Here is an 18492-nt window from a genome sequence, read left to right as displayed (position 1 = left end):
ATTGATCGTCACTTTACTATATTTACTAATGTCTACCAATACGTGTTGTTTTCTTTAATAATATTTTTCTCCAATAATAATAATATAGCTGAGATAGCACAATTTACATCATCTAATTGATTACTTTGACGTCCAATTTGTACGATTATACATACGATACTATATACTATACGAATTTAATCATTTCAATCATTAATTTTAATCCTAGATTTTATACGGTCAATATCTACAGTTTGGACCCTATCCTCTAGATAAACTTTCATTATTTTGATTAAATTTTAGCTCATTATCTCTTATGCCATAATGTTCCTGTAATAAAAAAATTGGAGTGCATCTTGTGACTTCTCCCATGATTCAAATATGTGTTATTAGCGCTACACATGCATCAGTAGTAGATCTGGTAGCGGTGAAACCATATTGCTGTGAAGCAGTCCGTTATCCCTGAAGTGTTGTAACATTTGATTTAACATTCTCTTTTCAAATACCTTACTTAGAATTGGCCAAATAGGTATCGGTCTTAGTTCCCTAGCTCCAATTTATCTCCTGATTTAAATAGTGGAATACGACATAATGCTATAATGCAAATAGCTAAAGTAGACAAATTTAGCCGTTACCACATATGTTAATTGTCTAATTCTTCTTACCGCATAAGCGGCAGAACTTGACTCGCAAATTTTGAAATATGGACACCCCATTGTAACTTGGAATCTAATGTGATACCTAGAAATACAGTATTGTCAACAAAATTTATAGGTTTACATTGGGGACTGTAAATTTAAAACATTTAGTTTTATTTGCATCTAATGGTATATTTATTAGCAGTAGACCATTTTAAAACAGAAGAGAGAGCACTATTTGCCTCGTCCATATAATTAATAAGTTGATTCACTATCTTTTCTAAAAAAACAGGACCTAGAATAGAGCCCTGAAGAACACCTATTTTAACACTAGTTCCTTTAGACTTTATACCAAATATTTCAGCAACTTGCTTTTTATTATTTAAATACTATCATGTTTAGGGCTTCATATCTAATACCGTATCATGTTCAAGTTTGAGTAAAAGTGTTACATGTTTAACGAAATAATTAAATAATTATAAATATAAGTTGTCTCAGTTTAGGGCCCGCTAGATGATTATGTACCTGTAAAGCTGTTAAGTTATTTTGAATTCATTAATGTGTAATAGAATGTGTCTATATAAATGTTGTTGTCTGCATGTTTAATATAGTTTTATTTGCGGTGGGCTTAGTACGTCATCTTCCATTAATTCCTTTCAGCCGTCGCACCTCAGCATACTCTTCTTTAAAGATGATATGCATCTTTCACGCAGTCTATCTATCTTTTATTGGCATTAGTAGTCACAAAATTTATTTATAATTGATAAACTTTATTCACTGCTACCGACACTTGACTTCAGCTTCAGGCGATTCACAATGTACTACATTTTACAAGGATTAGGCTAATCATGGTGTATACAGCAACGGAAACGACCACTAAATCGGCAGCGTTTTATTAAAACGAACATTTTTATTTTATTTAACATTACAACCTTTACAAAAATATAAGTCGCGTCCTCAGTTAACCTCTCAATAAAACTTACAAAAAGAAAAAATACACTCTTTAACATTATTTACAATAATACATATTTACATAACGCGACATCACTCTAACGCAATAAATAGGTGGCGGCGGGCGTCGGGCGGCGCGGCGCCGGCGCTAAGTACTCGGCTACAACGGACTACACTACACTAGTATCACACGGCGGCGGCGGCGGCGGCGGCGGGCGGCGTCACACGAGCACGGTGAGGCGCTCGGGCGGCGCGAGGCGCGGCGGCGGCGGCGCGGGCGGCGGCAGCGCGCGCTTGGTGAGCTCCTTGTCGCGCGGCGGCGTGTCGTTGCGCGCGTCCGCGTTGTGCGCCTTGTACAGCGAGTGCGCGCGCGGCAGCTCGTCCGGCGGCCGGCGCGCGCACGGCTCCTCGCGCAGCGGGTTCGCGTAGCGCCGCAGGTTCTCCTCGTTCTGCAGGTTGTTGGACTTCTCCTCGTCGCAGCGCCGCGAGCGCTCGGCGGCGGCGGCCACGCGCCGGCGCCGGACCAGCAGCGCCGCGCCCGCCACCGCCGCCAGCAGCGCCAGCGACGCGGCCGCGCCCAGCGCCAGCAGCGTGGCCGGCGCCGGAGCCTGCGCCGCCGGCGGCGGAGAGGAGCTCGCCGGCGGCGCCGCGTGCGGCACGCGCAGCCGCAGCGCCGCGCCCAGCAGCGCGTGCTGCGCCAGGCGACGACGCGACACCAGCTCGCTGAGCGCACGCACGGCCGCCCCGAGGGCCTCCGTGTCGGTGTCGCTCTCCGAGCTGTCTTCGTCTCCGACCCACTGCAACGTATTATGACCGACTCTCGATTACCAGACGTTCCAATTTTTGCAGTATTCGAGAAAATTATGGACGCGAGCTCGGTTGACGTACCAGTGCGAGATCGAGGGCGTCGTCGTCGTCCGGTGCGAGATCGCAGAGCAGCACGAGCGGTGGTGTGGGCGGTGAGCGGGCGGCGAGTGCGGCGGCGAGCGCGCGGCGCAGCGCGAGGCACGCGCGCTCCACGTGCGCGCCGCGCGCCAGCCTCTCCCGCGCCAGCTGCAGCTGTGCGCGCGCGCAGCCGGGCGGGGGAGCCCCGCGCGCTCCCGGCCAGCAGGCGGCGGGCGCGGGCAGCGCGGGGGGCTCCACGCGGCGGCCCGCCACGCGCCGGCACTCTCCGAGCGGCGCACAGCTCGCGCGCAGACACAGCGCCGGAGCCGCGGGCACGCACACCTACACGTCGGCGCACGTTATACACTGTACTAGAGAGCTAGCGACGAGACCCGACCGTTACATATTTAAACTGCTCGTATTCCAAATGTGTGATTTTTTTGCGATTAAACAAAAAAAAAAATAAGATAAAAAAAACAAGAAAAAAATAACTGCATCATTGACTAACTGAAGTGGCCGAACTGGACGGTAGAAATTACTATATAAAAAAAAGTCACTTTTTTTATATAGTAATAAGCACGAGATGCTAAAAAATCGTTTATGAATAAAATAATTAAGGCTCGAGTGAGTAGGTACTATGTACGCCCACTGTTGAAAGTCAAAGTTAAGTTTAATTTTCCCGGCCGTCAGGAACGATCGCTTGTAGTATAAAATATTACCTCATCGGTGCGGCAAGGTTGGGTGTTCGGCGCCAGGCAGTCGGGTAGCCCGCACCACAAGCGGGTGCAGGCGGGGACGCCGCCGGAGCAGCGGCAGGCGTTGCAGCCCCACCACCACGTGCCGTTGTCGGAGCCGCAGGCGCCCCCCGGCCCGCCGTCCCCCCAGTCCTCGACTCCGTCGGCGCCGTCGTCGGTCCCGTCGACGCCGAGTCCCGCGATCACTGCCGGGGACAGAGGCGCGCGTCAACCATACGACATCACCGAAGCGAGCTAATCATTTGCGACGTTCAGTGGAAGGATGACGCGACACTCACGCTCGAGGCAGCGGCGCGAGGCGCGGTGCGGCGGCGGCGGGCACACGCAGCGCGCGCCGCGGGCGTCGGGGGCGCAGGCGGCGGGCGGCGGGCAGGGGGGCGAGCAGGCGGCGGGCGCGGCCGCCTCGCACGCCGCGCCCGCCCAGCCCGCCGCGCACTCGCACGCCCACCACCCCGCGCCGCCCACGCAGCGCCCGCCGTTGCGGCACGGCGCGGACGCGCACCCGTCCACGGCGCGCTCGCAGCGCGCGCCCGTCCAGCCCTCGCGGCACGCGCACGCCCAGCCCGCCCCCGCCCCCGCCGCCGGCACGCACGCGCCGCCCGCCCCGCACGCGCACGCGGCGGCCGGCGCGGCCTCCTCGCACGCGGCGCCCGCCCAGCCCGCGGCGCACGCGCAGCGCCACCGCTCGCCGTCGGGCACGCACGTGCCCCCGTTCGCGCACGGCTTCTCAATACATTGATTGTTCGTCTCCAAATGTACGCCACATGTTTTCCCTGAAAAGCAGTAATATTTGTAGGTATGTAACTAAAACTGGTACAGTTCGATTCGCTATTACCGCACATTGCTGCGCTCAGATGTTTTTAAGGAAATTAATAAGAGCAAATATATTTAATTTAGGAAATTTTAGAAATGTAGTAAAAGAATATCTTTACTCATATTTTACTTTTTTCATTCTTAATCGAAAATATTATCTTTTGTAATCTCATTTAAAGAAAAAGTAAGTCGTTATACAGTAGGTAACGGTTGTTTACAACATAAATAAAATGAGCTCACCTGTCCAGCCGTCGCGGCACGCGCATGCGTAGTCTCCAGGTCCGTCGATACAGGTTGCGTTGTTGTGACATGGATTCGAGGCGCACTTGTTTTTTTCTGAAAGAAAATTAAAAAATAGACGTCTTTGTCTAGTCTTACTTATCAACTTCAAACGTAATTCCGAATAATGAAAATTCTATAACAAAATTTTGTGAGATTCAAGCAGGTGTAACAAACTATGGATACAGTATTACGAATAGGTATTGAATTCGAATGGTTTTGCGCAGAGTGCTCGTGGTGTGTGAGTGTGTGTGTGTGTGCTTGTGTGTGTGCGTTCGTGCGGTGTGTGCGTGTGTCACTGACCTCTGTCGCAGCGCGCGCCCCCGTCCGCGCAGCCGCCGCCCCCCGCGCAGCCCGCCGCCGCGCACTCCTCCGCGCCTGCACACACGACCCGCGGCCGTTACACATACACACATACACTGCACTGCACACTTGTCCGGTGCACGGGGAACGATCATGGTACCGGTCAATTATATTATTAAAAGATCCCAACACGATCCCATTCTAATAAATAAATACCTATCCGAAGCCAATAAAGAGGTGTGAAAACGCTTAAAGATTCGCCATTGGACATCGCGTCTGACTATTGGCTATGTTAGTGATATATACAAAATAAGACAGGTAACGAGTAGATATATATATGTATAGTGTGTGCTCACGGTCTCTGGCGGCCCGCTGCGTGCAGTTCTTGCCGGCCCAGCCGGGTGCGCAGTGGCAGTAGTAGTCGCTCTGCGCGGTGTAGCAGGCGGCGCCGTTGGCGCACGGCGAGCCCGCGCAGTGGTCGCGGTCGTCCTTACCACACAAATATAACATTATATAGTCTAATAAGTCTGCATACGCATAAACACCAATGATGAAACACCAAAGTGCTCTCTATTCATATTTGAAAATTTCAAGCTCCTTTAAAATTATAAGGCCCTATTGTAGAAGTGAAAACATCTTTTGCTTAACGTTACAAAAAAATCTTCTTACTACATATTTACAATCAAATTTCTAAATTGAGTTACATTAAACATTGCCAGTTATGAATGTAAAAAAAGGCTCTATAGTTTACTGATGTCCTGGACATATGAGAATACTAAGAAACTGTTAAAAACCGGAGTAAAATTTACGGTTTTGGAACATTCAAATAATCGCATACTTCAGACACTATTCTCTCAGTTTCTCTCTACCCATAACGCAGTAGTATTATTGTTTTAGCTCTGATCACCGATACAAATTTAGTTTCACTTGTTTTGACTCCTACGATGCAGGCGTAGTCTAATTTGGGGTCATAAATAATTTGTACCTTAGGTTCAGTTTTCCGATAAATGAAGTTATGATATACTATTTTATTAGGTATAGAGTATCGACAAGGAAGATCACTCACCCGACAGTAGCGTCCAAAACAGGAAGACAGCTAAAAAGCAGAAGTCGTGTTAGTAGTGGTTAGTGCGAGTGAGTCTCGATCCTGAACATGTGGTTATACAGATGTTAATAACATTTCAATGTTTATCATGAAATAAGAATAATTTATAAAACCAGTCACCTCACAGTCGGTGCCCGAGAAGCCGACGGGGCAGATACAGCGGTAGGCGTCGAGCAGGTCCACGCACTCCCCGCCGTTGCGGCACGGCCGGGAGGCGCAGTCGTCGATGTCGCGCGCGCACGTGCGGCCCGCGTACCCCGCGGCGCACGCGCAGTGGAAGTCGTCCACGAGGTCTATACAGGTGGCGCCGTTGAGGCACTGGCCCGTGCAGTCGTCCACGTTGGTCTCGCAGTCGCGGCCGGTCCAGCCCGCGAGGCACGTGCAGGCGTACCCGCCCGCGGTGTTGTTGCACGCGGCCGCGTTCACGCACGGCCCCGCCGCGCCCTCGGTCGCTCCGCTCGCGGCGCACTCGTCCACGTCTACGGACGGAGCGAACGGTACCACGTGAGAACTGGGACCGTAGGCTGAGGTGAGGAGGTGACCCTCACACTCGCACGACACGAGTAGGGCGGGTCGGGGGGTGGCTCACCGTCGGCGCAGGTGGCGCCGGTCCAGCCGGGCGCGCACTCGCAGGAGTAGCCGGCGAGGCGGTCGCGGCAGGCGGCGGCGTGGCGGCAGGGCGCGCTGGCGCAGTCGTCCTCGTCGCGGTCGCACAGCGCGCCCGCCCAGCCGCGCTCGCACGCGCACGTGAAGCCGCGCGGCGCGCCCGCCAGCGAGCACGCGCCGTGCGCGCACGGCTGCGGCGCGCACGGGTTGTCCACGCGCTCGCAGTCCACGCCCGAGAAGCCCTCGGCGCACGTGCACAGGTACTGGTCCGGCGCCGTGTTCTCGCACGTGCCGCCGTGCTGGCACGGCTCGTGCGTGCCGCAGTAGTTTAAGTCTGAAACGGAACGGAACGAACCGATTCATTAGCTATAGCCGAGAGCTCGCCGATGATACGACACCCATTCGTAAATGTTAGTCGATAAATGTAATTATCCGAGTGTAAGCACCCTGAGTAATTTGTGATGTCTGTTTTTTATTCCAAAACCAATTCTAGAGATGATTCGCCATTTGAAGGTTTATTCGTAGTAAATATGCAAAAAATGGGACGTACCTTGGTCGCAGAGGATGCCTCCCCAGTTGGTGTCGCAAGTACAATCCCAGGAGGAGCCGTTGCAGTAGCCGTGCTTGCAGCCAGGGTACGGCTGACACTGGGAGCACAGTTCGCCGCGCCACCCCGGCCGGCAGCTGCGACCGATGAAAAAAGAAAAATGATCACCATACGAGTATACTTAATGATATAGCAATGTGCATATATCATTTGGCACCCAAACATAGCATACAAAGCGGCAGTGACATATTTAGATGAGGAGACACTATGAAGTCTAGAAGAGTACCAGGCAGTACTCGACTGACCAGCTATAATACATACTTCTTTGGAGAAAAATTGTAATATTTTGCATTTGCAATTGCCTTTACATGTCATGGCTTGCCTGCAGTCTGTCGCCACTTCAGTGTATAATTGTTATAAATGTAATGAACATGATTATGAACTCACTCGCAGTCTCCGGGCCGGTCGCAGCGCCCGTGAGTCGGGTGACAGCCCTCTTTGCATACAGCTGCAACAGAAGAATTGTAATCTAAGTTTGCATAACTACTCGTATCTAAATCAAAATATTAAATGTGTTTGATAGTAAATTGTTTTATACAGTTATATATGACATACTGACAATTGAATTTGAAATTTATTGAGAATTAAAACGAAACGACAACAAAACTTAATCGGCGGCAATATAAAAATGATTGAAGTTGAATGAGATATTTAGTTATCAATATCCTACTACTACTCCTGTCTGGAGTCCCAGAGAAGTGTCAGAGAAGTGTCGGCGTGTGTTGGTGTTGGTGTTGGTGTTGGTGTTGGTGTTGGTGTTGGTGTTGGTGTTGTGTGTCGGCGGGTGCTCACGTCTCTCGCAGTTGTCTCCGCGCCAGCCGGGCAGGCAGCGCTTGTCGCCGGCGGCGGAGCAGGCGTAGTGTCCGAACTTGTCGTCGCGCGGCCGGCAGAAGGTGGTGCAGGTGGTGTTGTAGTAGTTGGGCTGGCACTGCACGCGCACGCGGTACGCCACCGCCGCCGCCGCGCCCGCGTGCCGCAGCGCGTGCCACTCCGCGCCCGGCTCCACGATGCCCGACCACCACGCCTCCTCGATCAGAGCCGCCTCTGCGCCGCCCACACGCACACTCACACTCACACTCACAGATTTATCACAACAATAATATGAGCAACAAACTTGTGTGTTGTTTTTTGAATAAACTTTTTTTATAATAAATAATTATGCAATAACAAGAGGCATGCGATATCAACATTGTAATACGCTACGCACTCATTCTTAGTGCAATCATATAATATTGTCAGCGCTATGAATTTTAAGATTTTTCTACAAAAACATTATTATCATTTACAAACTCTCCAATTTTATAAGCATACTTATAGCGAAAGTATTTTATACGACATTTGAATGTTTTCTCAGACAGAATAAGAACAGACTGTGGTAGTTTGTTGTATCAACTTTCTAGTACCTACATATAAAAGTTCTCAATAGGGCAAGTTGAGACTGCTAATGTGTATCTCATTATAACATTTGTAGAGATAAAAATAAAATTATAATGTAAAAAATTTGACGTTCATAAGCGGCTAAAACTTCCTACATGAATTTGATTTTGATTTTTGAATTTGAATTTTGTTATGAACTCACCGGGGTCTGCGTACTCGTGGTCGTCGTACGCCTGCAGTATCAATGTAAACGAACGCTGTAACAATTGCCATCGAATTAGTACCAACACACAGACTAATGTACTATGACTACCACAGCTAGATGACTACCAAACATAAAAATCATCTCTGAACATGTGTTGTGTATACTGATTCTTAAAACATAAGTGCTGAATACCTCGGGAACCATTGATAATGAATGTCGCGCGGTGAAGTTGGTAGTGTTGTGATCGCGGACAACTAACGTAGACTTTGCAAAAACGTGTCTACATGGCCAGGTGGTTTCAGCCGCTAGGCAGCTATATTGTAATATCTTGGCTGTCAGGTGGGATAAGACAGTGAAATTAGAGGACATTGAGTAACATCTTAGTCCTCGGTCCTGGCAACTCATACGTGGTATTCCAGGCGCCACAGTACAGTGTACAGGCGACGGTTGCGACTTATCGTGAGGTGGGCGGTCAGCTCGTTTGCCGTGTCCGTTACATAGAGACTCTTTCTTGGCTCGCACTTACCGTCCAGCGGAAGGAGAATGGCAGCGCGAGCGTGTAGAGCGGCTCGGCGAGCGTGAAGGAGTCGGTGCCGAGCACGGGCGAGGAGGCGCGGCCGAACGAGCAGGCGCCGGGCGCCGCCGCCGACTGGTACTCCTTGAGGCACAGCTCGAAGCGCGTGCGGCACGGGTGCACGCACGGGGCGCCCCCGCCGCCCCCGCCGCCCCCACCGCCCCCACCGCCCCCGCCACCGCCGCCGCCCCCGCAGCACGCGCCCGACGCCGTCTCCAGCCGGTAGTTAGAGAACTCGAGGATCTGCAGCTCGAACACGCCCGCCCCCGCCGCGAGCTGCACACACACACACACACACACGCACATGAGTTACTTGAAGTTTAGAAATATCTTATCTACATCTTAATTATTAGTAATATTATAAATGTGAAAGTACGGATGTTTGTTACGCTTCCACGCAAAAACTACTGAACCGATCATCATGAAATGATGAAATGTTCTTGGAGGTATTAGAATAAACATAGGATACTTTATATTTAAAAAAAAACATTTTTTATAAAAAACAAAAAAATAAAATATCAACATTTTTCTTTGCAGCGCCATCTAGCAGCCAATAATGATTCAATGCTAGCGAAGACGCGTGTAAAAGCTAGTAATATTATAAATGGAAAAGTTTGTCAGTATGAATGTTGCTCTTTCACGCAAAAAGTACTGAAGGAATTTTGATGAAACTTTACAGTAATATAGCTTATGGATTAGTATAACATATAAACTTTTTTTATTTATATATTCAAATTTAACCAGGACGAAACCGCGGGCACTGCCAGACCGATATAAATAGGTTTACAAGCAGCGTGGAGGTTACATTTACTTTCAAACAACCTTAGGTGCTATTATTAAATAAATCGAGGTGTACTGTATACTGTCATCTCTTTATAAAGTTTATTTGTTAATAATAATTAGGTAAGCCATTTATATAATACTATAATGAGACTGGTGTCCGTCGTTTTGGACAGGTCTTATATTTAATTATTATATGTAGTGCCATAGATTATTACTATTCTACAGATCCGGTACTACTATCCCTTACTACAGAGACAGTAGGTCTCTGTAGTAAGGGATATCCTATATCTGTTGTGTGATACGATACGTGTATACATTCACATCAAATTTAATTAAGATAAATATTATATATACAAATAAACAAACAAACGGCTGTATGTTTTTTCATAGATGGACTGCATTTTAGATATACTTTCGTATTTATAACATTAGAATGAGGTCGTAAATGAATTATTAGACAATGAATTTACGTAACATTTTATAAGAAAGCATTATAAATAATAATAGATGCTGAATATTAAATATTTAAATAACGAAATATTGTAACCATAATTTTAATATACAACACTTGTAATTTCAGAACGAAGAGAAAACCTTAGAAGGCTAGATAAAAGTCAATAAATTTTATAACCATTATTATATAGTAAAAACTAGGCAATAGTAGGTACTCATTAGTAGGCACTCAAAAAGAGCAACACACAAGTTTCTTGCTCATTCTTTTTGTGGTGAATCTGCATTGCGAATGAGTGGTAGAATCAAAACTATGACTATTCAAAAGTGCTTGTAATGAGTTTATTTGAATAAAGATTATTTCTATTTCTATTTCTATTTCTATTTCATTACTCATACGTAAGCTGTTTTAACTCATTTGAGGCTAGATTAACTTAAAAATATTAAATGACTTCCATGTATTTGCATTACTTTCGAGGCAGTTATTTATGTTAGTTAATTCTTTAGAATAATTATTGTTTATAAGTATAGAAGTATTACTACTTCTATAAAAGTGATAGTACTTTGTTTGATTTACACGATTTATTCCTAAATAAATCATTAATACACTTGTCATGACTAATAGCATAAGATTCTCATCGTTGGCGCTGAATTTTAAGTTGATGAGACAACTCGGGTTTTGTTAACCGGTTTCCAATTACAACTTATATTACAGTTGGTTGTATGGTTGTGAACAAACTATAATTTCTCACAAAAAATAACTCCCAATTGCATTGGAAAGCATTCCAGCATTTCTAGAAAATATTTCCTATGCTGTTACAAAAACTTATCACAACAATTTATTGATCTTTAACATTGTATGACATGTACTGTTTTACTACTTGATGATATTTTTTTGTATAATTAACAAAACTTAATACGTTTTTTTTAAATTCTGTTATGTATATTTAGTTTCCTCCCGAGCACCATCAAATTATGGACCGAACCACCTGCCGAGGTTATCTCTAGAGATCACAGCCTGTAATACCTTTCCAGATAACAAAGATTTAAGTTGAGTGTAAAGTTAGTCCACTTGCCGACTCCGTGTCCAGTGTATACGTCACTAATAAGCCATGTATGTAGCACACTAGCAAATAAACTACTAATGTACAATAAATACCTTCTACAATGATAATATTGTATAGGGACACCTCATCACATCATACACATACATATATAACGCTACAATGGAGAGGTGATACCACCGCGCTACAATGTTTCTCAAGGGTTGTCACCCCTGGGTGTTAGGCAACCGTTTAACTGCGGGCCCATCTAGCCCTCTTATCGGGGTACGTTTCATTTCTCTACAACTGTTTTTTCTTTCAAAAAAGATGTTACCACTAACTGTAGAGTTAGTAACAACTATAATATATCTAATAGTATACTAAATTATTTTGTACCCGATTTATAATATTTTATATATAATAATATAATAATCTATAGTCAGTCATGTCAACACTGTATCTTAAAAAGTCTATTATTTTATTTCACTGTTTTAGAATACAATACCAAGAACTTCTGTTCTCGTATAAGTTCAAGTGAAGAACGAAACTTTTTAGTTATTATTAGAAAGTATCGTTTAAAAGATAACATTGAAATATACTGATTATATCCTTACTCATTTCACGTAATTTGGTTAAATTAAAACAGAAATATGAAATTCTGTTACAGACGCGTGAAGCGATAGAAAAATTCTAATTAAGTAAGTAATAATATTTTTTCTATGATCTACAAACACATAAAGGCAGTTTCAGTATTTAAGTCTTAATATATAATATAATAAATGCGGTATTTTGTAAGTATGGATGTTTGTTACTCTTTCACATAAAAACTACTAAACGGATTTTGATGAAACTCTACAGTGATATAGCTCGTACATCAGAATAACATACAGGCTATAAATTGCACGCAGGTGAAACCGTAGCCATAGCTAATAAATATATAATTTAATAATGACAACAAGCAACATGTTAAACAAACAACTACCTGCGAGTAGTACCTGCACTAAACGCACGGTGCTTCTTTTTTACTGTAATATTGTTTCTACACATGTCTAGTGGTCATTGGCGGGGGTGACTTTGTTCGACGCGCGGGGTAGCAACCTTCAATTTGCGGAAATGAGTAAATTATTAGAAATTTATATCATCTATGAAGCAATAACTGAATGTTTCACTCCGCCTGCAGTGTGCAGCGTGCAGCGTGCAGTGAGTGGCCACGAGGGCGGTGCGAGGGGCCGGGCCGCCCGCCCCCCGCCCCCCGCCCCCCGCCGCGCACGCCCACCACACGCGCCGCCCACTCTACTACACTACTACGCTTATATCGCACAAAGAGATAATTTTGTGTCTCTTGACACGTGACACCGTCACCGCGAGATTATTTCATATTCCAAACAGACACTCCAATTTTATTTATATGTATAGATTACTTACAAACCTGCACTTCGGTACAATTCAATAGGTGTATAAGAATCATCTGAATAGAATGATGTCTATAAGTAAACACGTCAATATGTATGTATGTATAGTATGATATTGTTCTTAGTGAGGAGTGACGTATTTTGACGTGAACCATTAAAGTTTTTGTTTTATACCATCCGGTTGACCGGCAGTTAAAGCGAAAGTTATAAGTTATGAAGCGTAATGATGTTAACAAACAAAAAAAAGTCTGGTCCTATTGATCGTATAAATATAGTGAGACCAAAGTCTGACCACGGTGATGGGATAAAAAGACCATTTACTATATACATATTTTGTTACAGATTCTGTATACATACTGTATATATACTATCGTAAGTTTATATATACATTCAAGTAGTCCTCGTTTATATACTTACTACAGCATCATATAAAACGTGTTTGCTTTATCTTCTATGTATTTATTATTCACGTCATAATCAAGTTATCTTGGAAAATATATACCTTATATGATAAACATACTATTCCATACTTTTTTCGTACGTAAGAAGTATAAAAATTAAAAAAATAATGACAAAAGCGTATCCAAACATTCCAGGAACTATGGAATAATGCCTGCGAGTGATACAGTTTGTGGGATCCTCGTGCGGTCACAGCGGCACTGAACAAAGGGAATCCAAACGATAACCACATTTATCATTGACGTATTACTTGTGGGTTCAGTTTTGTTTATAGCTATTTAAAGAATTATATCTTTACTAGTTAAGTATTTATTTAAACTTATTTCTTTGTTAGAGTTAGTTATTTTATAGTCTATAATTACCTAAATGCAAAAAATAAGGCAAAACTTTGAGTTTTTTTTTGGTGCATAGCGTGTCGTACATTAGACCTGAGACCTGCCTCAACGCGGAAACAATTGTTACACATCATATTACACATCGAATAATAATAATAAATTTTCTATACTCGCATATTTGATAGATACGCTGCATCTGTTATAATTTACGTAAACATAAATTACAAACATTATACACCGAGCTCAAGAAGAAGTGATCAGAATTTGCAACATGCACCGTCCCTCCGGTGATGTCCAGTGTAGGTGTAGTACCAACGAATCTACAACACAGCCTGCATGTCTTGAATCCAACGCCAAATATCATAATTTATATCATAAACTTTGTTTTGAAATACATAAGTACCGAAATCGTAATATAAAAAACAGCAATATTAAATACATGTCGTATCGTGCATAAGTTTTTAAAGGAAGATACAGGAAACAGTTACGTAAATGTACTAAAATTATTTGGTCAGTGTGAACTATTACTTTCAACCATAATACAAAATGACACAAGCACAATACACAAGAGCAACACACGGCAGCAGCACACAAGTTTCTTGCTCATTCTTCTTGTGATGAGTCTGTGTTCCAAATGAGTGGTAGAATAAAAAAATGTGACTATTCAAAAGTGCTTATATTAAGTTTATTTGAATAAAGATTATTTCTATTATTTTTATTCTATTAAAATAATTTCAAGAACATAAAAAAATAATACTAGACAATAACAACTATAATTTTTGTAATAATGTACGTCTTCAATGTTAAGTAACGCTGAAAATCTCAAGTTAAGACTCGCAGTCAACATACACGCAGTAGCAGAACTAAGTCATATCACGCAGATTTTCATTGGGACCATCAGATACGCGACACCACTCACAAAAGGTTCTAAAGACCACCGATTGGAATATTGGATGAATAATATAAGACTTTATTGGCTTCGTTTTAGGCCTGATTTTTATATTAATTGATTCCGTATTATATAACCAATAAATAATATATTGAAAACTATATCTAATGTTAATACAGTTATATCTACTGTATGTATTATAATATAAAAAGGGAAAAGGTTAACATGTTTATATTCTTTATAAATTGTGAATGTCTAATCTGCTAATGAAATTTACCTTTAACATATATATTTTCATGTGATATTATGATACTATATCGTTATAGTAAAACTGAATTGTTGTTTCAATAAGTAAATTAATGAGACGTCACATGACACGCACAATAACGTAATAAGAAAATGTTGAAATTGTCGAGCGCATTCAGTCGCCGTGTTCCCGTACAAAAGACATCAACGATCCACACACGACGCGGCGGCGACGCGACGCCGACGCCGCGACGGCCCGCTGCAATCGGCCGAATATTTCTTATGATCATTTCAATCAAATTATTAAATAGTGAACAGTGTCGCCAACTAGCAGGTAATGGTCACATACGTACATAACACATACTATGTGTGACAATAATATAATAATAATCTCAGGACAATTCACGCAGCGCCGTCTAGACCCAAGTTAAGCCAGCTAAAGCTTGTGTTATGGGTACTAGATAACTGATACAAGTATATAGACATATTATTGTAGTAAATACTATAGATACACATTATAAATAGAAAACACACAGATCGATACAAATAATAATTAATAATGTTTGTGATGTGCGAGTAATCGAACCCGCGACCATTGGAAGTAAGGCCGTGTGCTCAACCGCTAGCCCATCGTGGTCGTCGAATGTATGTATATATCTTGATGTCATATGTATGATAATATATCATGCTTTCTACTAATAGCCAGTATTAAAAGGGGACAAAACTCGATGTAAAAACAAGATTTAAATAGTGTGAGTAAAGTAAACATGAAGAACTGGCCCGGCCCGGCCCGGCCCGGCCACTGAGGACTGTGTGTACGATACAGGCGACTCCGGCAGAAGTGAATATCAACAATATAATGTTCACAATTACTCATGTTTTAAATAATAAGTACAGGTCATTCACCCGAGTACTCTGACAAACTGGTAAGAGATAAAATCTACGATGTCAGGATGGTGACTTAATAATTAATATTATAATTTTTTAATAAAATATAAGCTAAGTATATATTTATTTTTATTTTTGTGCCCTAGAGAATATATAATAGTAATAAGCAGGTCGGACGTGGTCTGTACACTCGTACTTACATTGACTGTGTGTAATAAATCTAAATATATATAACTCAAAGGTGACTGACATAGTGATCTATCAACGCACAGCACAAACCACTGGACGGATCGGGCTGAAATTTGGCATGCAGGTAGATGTTATGACGCAGGCATCCGCTAAGAAAGGATTTTGATTAATTCTATCCAAAAGGGGTTAAAATAGGGGATGAAAGTTTGTATGAAACTTTGTCAATTTTAAACCGATCGGGCTGAAACTTTGCATGCACAAAACTACTATGACGTAGGCATCCCCTAAGAAAGGATTTTGATAAATTCCACCTCTAAGGGGATAAAATAATGCGAGCAAAGCTGCGGGCAAAAGCTAGTTATCAAAAAAAATGTAACTGTATCAAATATATAAATTAAATTGAATATAGATTGTATAGCCAGGCGTCACTGTCACTGTCACTGTCAGGTATCGACGTGTCGTGAGTCGTGATTTGATTGCTACATAGTGTTATATGTTATATTTTTCATATCACTAAATAGTTATGTATAATTTTAAAGATGAACTAACATTATTATCTTAAATCTTAAACTCACGGCTCTTAATGTAACATTATTTTTTAATCTGACCGTGAGACAAACTCCCAGCATCATTTAAATAAATACCATTAGCATGAACAATGTTAGGATATTTTTATTTTTTTCCGACACGAGACTGTTTTTCATATATACTAAGTACTTACTTCCAAATTCTATATATTTTTAACAACTTACTGCCTGCTCATATTTGCAGCAACATCAGTTATGTATTTTGTGTAATTTCATTAAACTTAAACAAATGTCCATAGTGATACTGTGTCAATATTTAATATACAATTATGATGACTTAAATGGAAACTGTAACTAATGAAGTTCGATGAATCCACTGAGATCTCAGCAATAGACCTGCTCGTGACTATAATGTAACTCTATATTTATACCCTTCACAAGTGAAAGATAGTCTACAATGACACGTGATTTGATAATCATATAATATTTGTATTGATGTCTACCGTTCCGTTTATCTCATATAAGTATACGTCATATACAGTCAATTTTCAGATTATGCGCAAGATGAATAAGTTTTTTAAACTTATACTAAAGCATTATTTTCCGTACAGTTTTCGTGTTGTGAACTTACATGTCGCTTGTGATGAACAGTAGGAAAACATATTACCAATTGGAACCTTGTGTATGATATTTGTAAATAACTTTAGTTCATAATCCAATAATTTCTGACTTCCTGTATGTTATATATGTTTTAGTTTCGTTATTAATATATAATAATAATAATATTCTGTTCTGGTTATGCTGACTGATACTAAACCTTCTCACAATGATGCAATGTACAGGTACAATCTCTATAATTGTATTTAAAAAAATATATATGTACAAGCTCACTTTGAAAACAACAAGAGTTAAGTTCTTGTCAGTGCCAGTTCTTAGATCATTAGACCACAGACCTACATGAATAAAGATAATTTGATTTGATTTGAATAATTTATTTTAACGTGAAATTGTTGATGATCTGCAACATTTTAATGATAAATTTGAATTAATGTTAATTCGTGAAGTGCCGTTATATCGTGTTTATCGGCCGCTCTAGTGGCAGCGATCACTCGGTGGACCGGCCTAGGAGCGCGGGGTTCACGTCAGCGAGTACAGGCGGGTGTATTAGTATGATGGCCACGTACGCACGGGAACGTACCAGAGTGTTCCATGTACTGTGTGTACAGTGTGCAGCCACCGCAGTCCCGGCAGGAGACAGCTCCGCTCGCAAGTTACGAGTACCGAGTAATTGTTGGGACGCGGACAGAAAGTATATTAAGTTACAACTTGTAACTTAAATTCGACACGCGACACCAACTACACAATTCTGTGAAACTCTAAAAGTAGCAAAATGTGTTTGTAGACGTAATGTTTTATATGATTTCGTTTGTATTTTTAGGGATTTTTATTTGAAATCCTTAAAGAATAAATAGGTACTTATATTCTTTATTCTGTTGTTCGTTATTTGGATTTTTTGAGCTAAAATGGTAGAGTGGAGCTCTTAAACTTTGAGTTACGTCCTCGTTCTGCCGTTTATGTTCCTATGTTCTTATATCACTAGTAACTAATTATTACAATTTATTCATCTACTTCTATGCCTACAATTTTTGGACACTAGTTATACGTGTATTTGTTGTCATGACGAGAAAACTTTGATTCTTATTTTCATTACATTTTATATTACTAAATCGCACACGAATCTGATGTTTTTTCTGATCGTATATCGAATGAATTTTAGCAGTCGTTCACTACATGTGAACATTTGGTGAGCGTGAGGTCCCGTGTTATTGGATGTGGTGATGTGGTAGGTGTAATAGTGGTGTAGTACCGGCAGCAGGCAGGCGAGGGCGAGCGCGAGCAGCAGCGGCGGGCGCCGCGCGGGCTGCGCTCGGCGCATGGGGTCAGCGCAGCGCGGGGCGGCGGCGCGGCGCGCGCGGCCGCATGCCGCCGCGGGGAGGCGGCCCTCGCACAGCTCCGGGCCCCGGCACCGCACTACGATCCACGGCCACACTCACACCACACACCGCACACCGCACACTGCACTCGGCTCTGGCTGCACGTTGCACGCTACTGGCGGCGCGTGCGCTCGTGGCGCTGCCCGACATGGAACTGCCGGCGGCGGCGCCCCCGCGGCCGCGCGCCGGCCCCGCCCCGC

At 43.1% G+C, this 18492-nt stretch overlaps 1 protein-coding gene across 1 annotated transcript; it reads right to left on the bottom strand.

Annotated features, from left to right (window-relative positions):
• Positions 1-1789: 1789 nt before the first annotated feature.
• LOC131843051 (protein serrate) lies at positions 1790-18234 on the bottom strand. Its single transcript, XM_059191649.1, has 14 exons — positions 18166-18234; positions 9030-9353; positions 8501-8555; positions 7714-7965; positions 7309-7369; positions 6865-6998; positions 6298-6648; positions 5829-6187; positions 4960-5092; positions 4262-4357; positions 3487-3981; positions 3173-3393; positions 2457-2795; positions 1790-2365 (listed from the first exon to the last, which is right to left on the bottom strand). Exons 1-14 carry the CDS (start codon positions 18232-18234, stop codon positions 1790-1792), a joined length of 3465 nt encoding a protein of 1154 aa, XP_059047632.1.
• Positions 18235-18492: the final 258 nt, after the last annotated feature.

The sequence above is a fragment of the Achroia grisella genome, unplaced genomic scaffold, assembly GCF_030625045.1.
Source record: "Achroia grisella isolate CSIRO2021 unplaced genomic scaffold, CSIRO_AGI_Agris_v1 utg1086, whole genome shotgun sequence".
NCBI classification, from domain to species: Eukaryota; Metazoa; Arthropoda; class Insecta; order Lepidoptera; family Pyralidae; genus Achroia; species Achroia grisella.
This window is presented reverse-complemented; position numbering and strand designations above follow the sequence as displayed.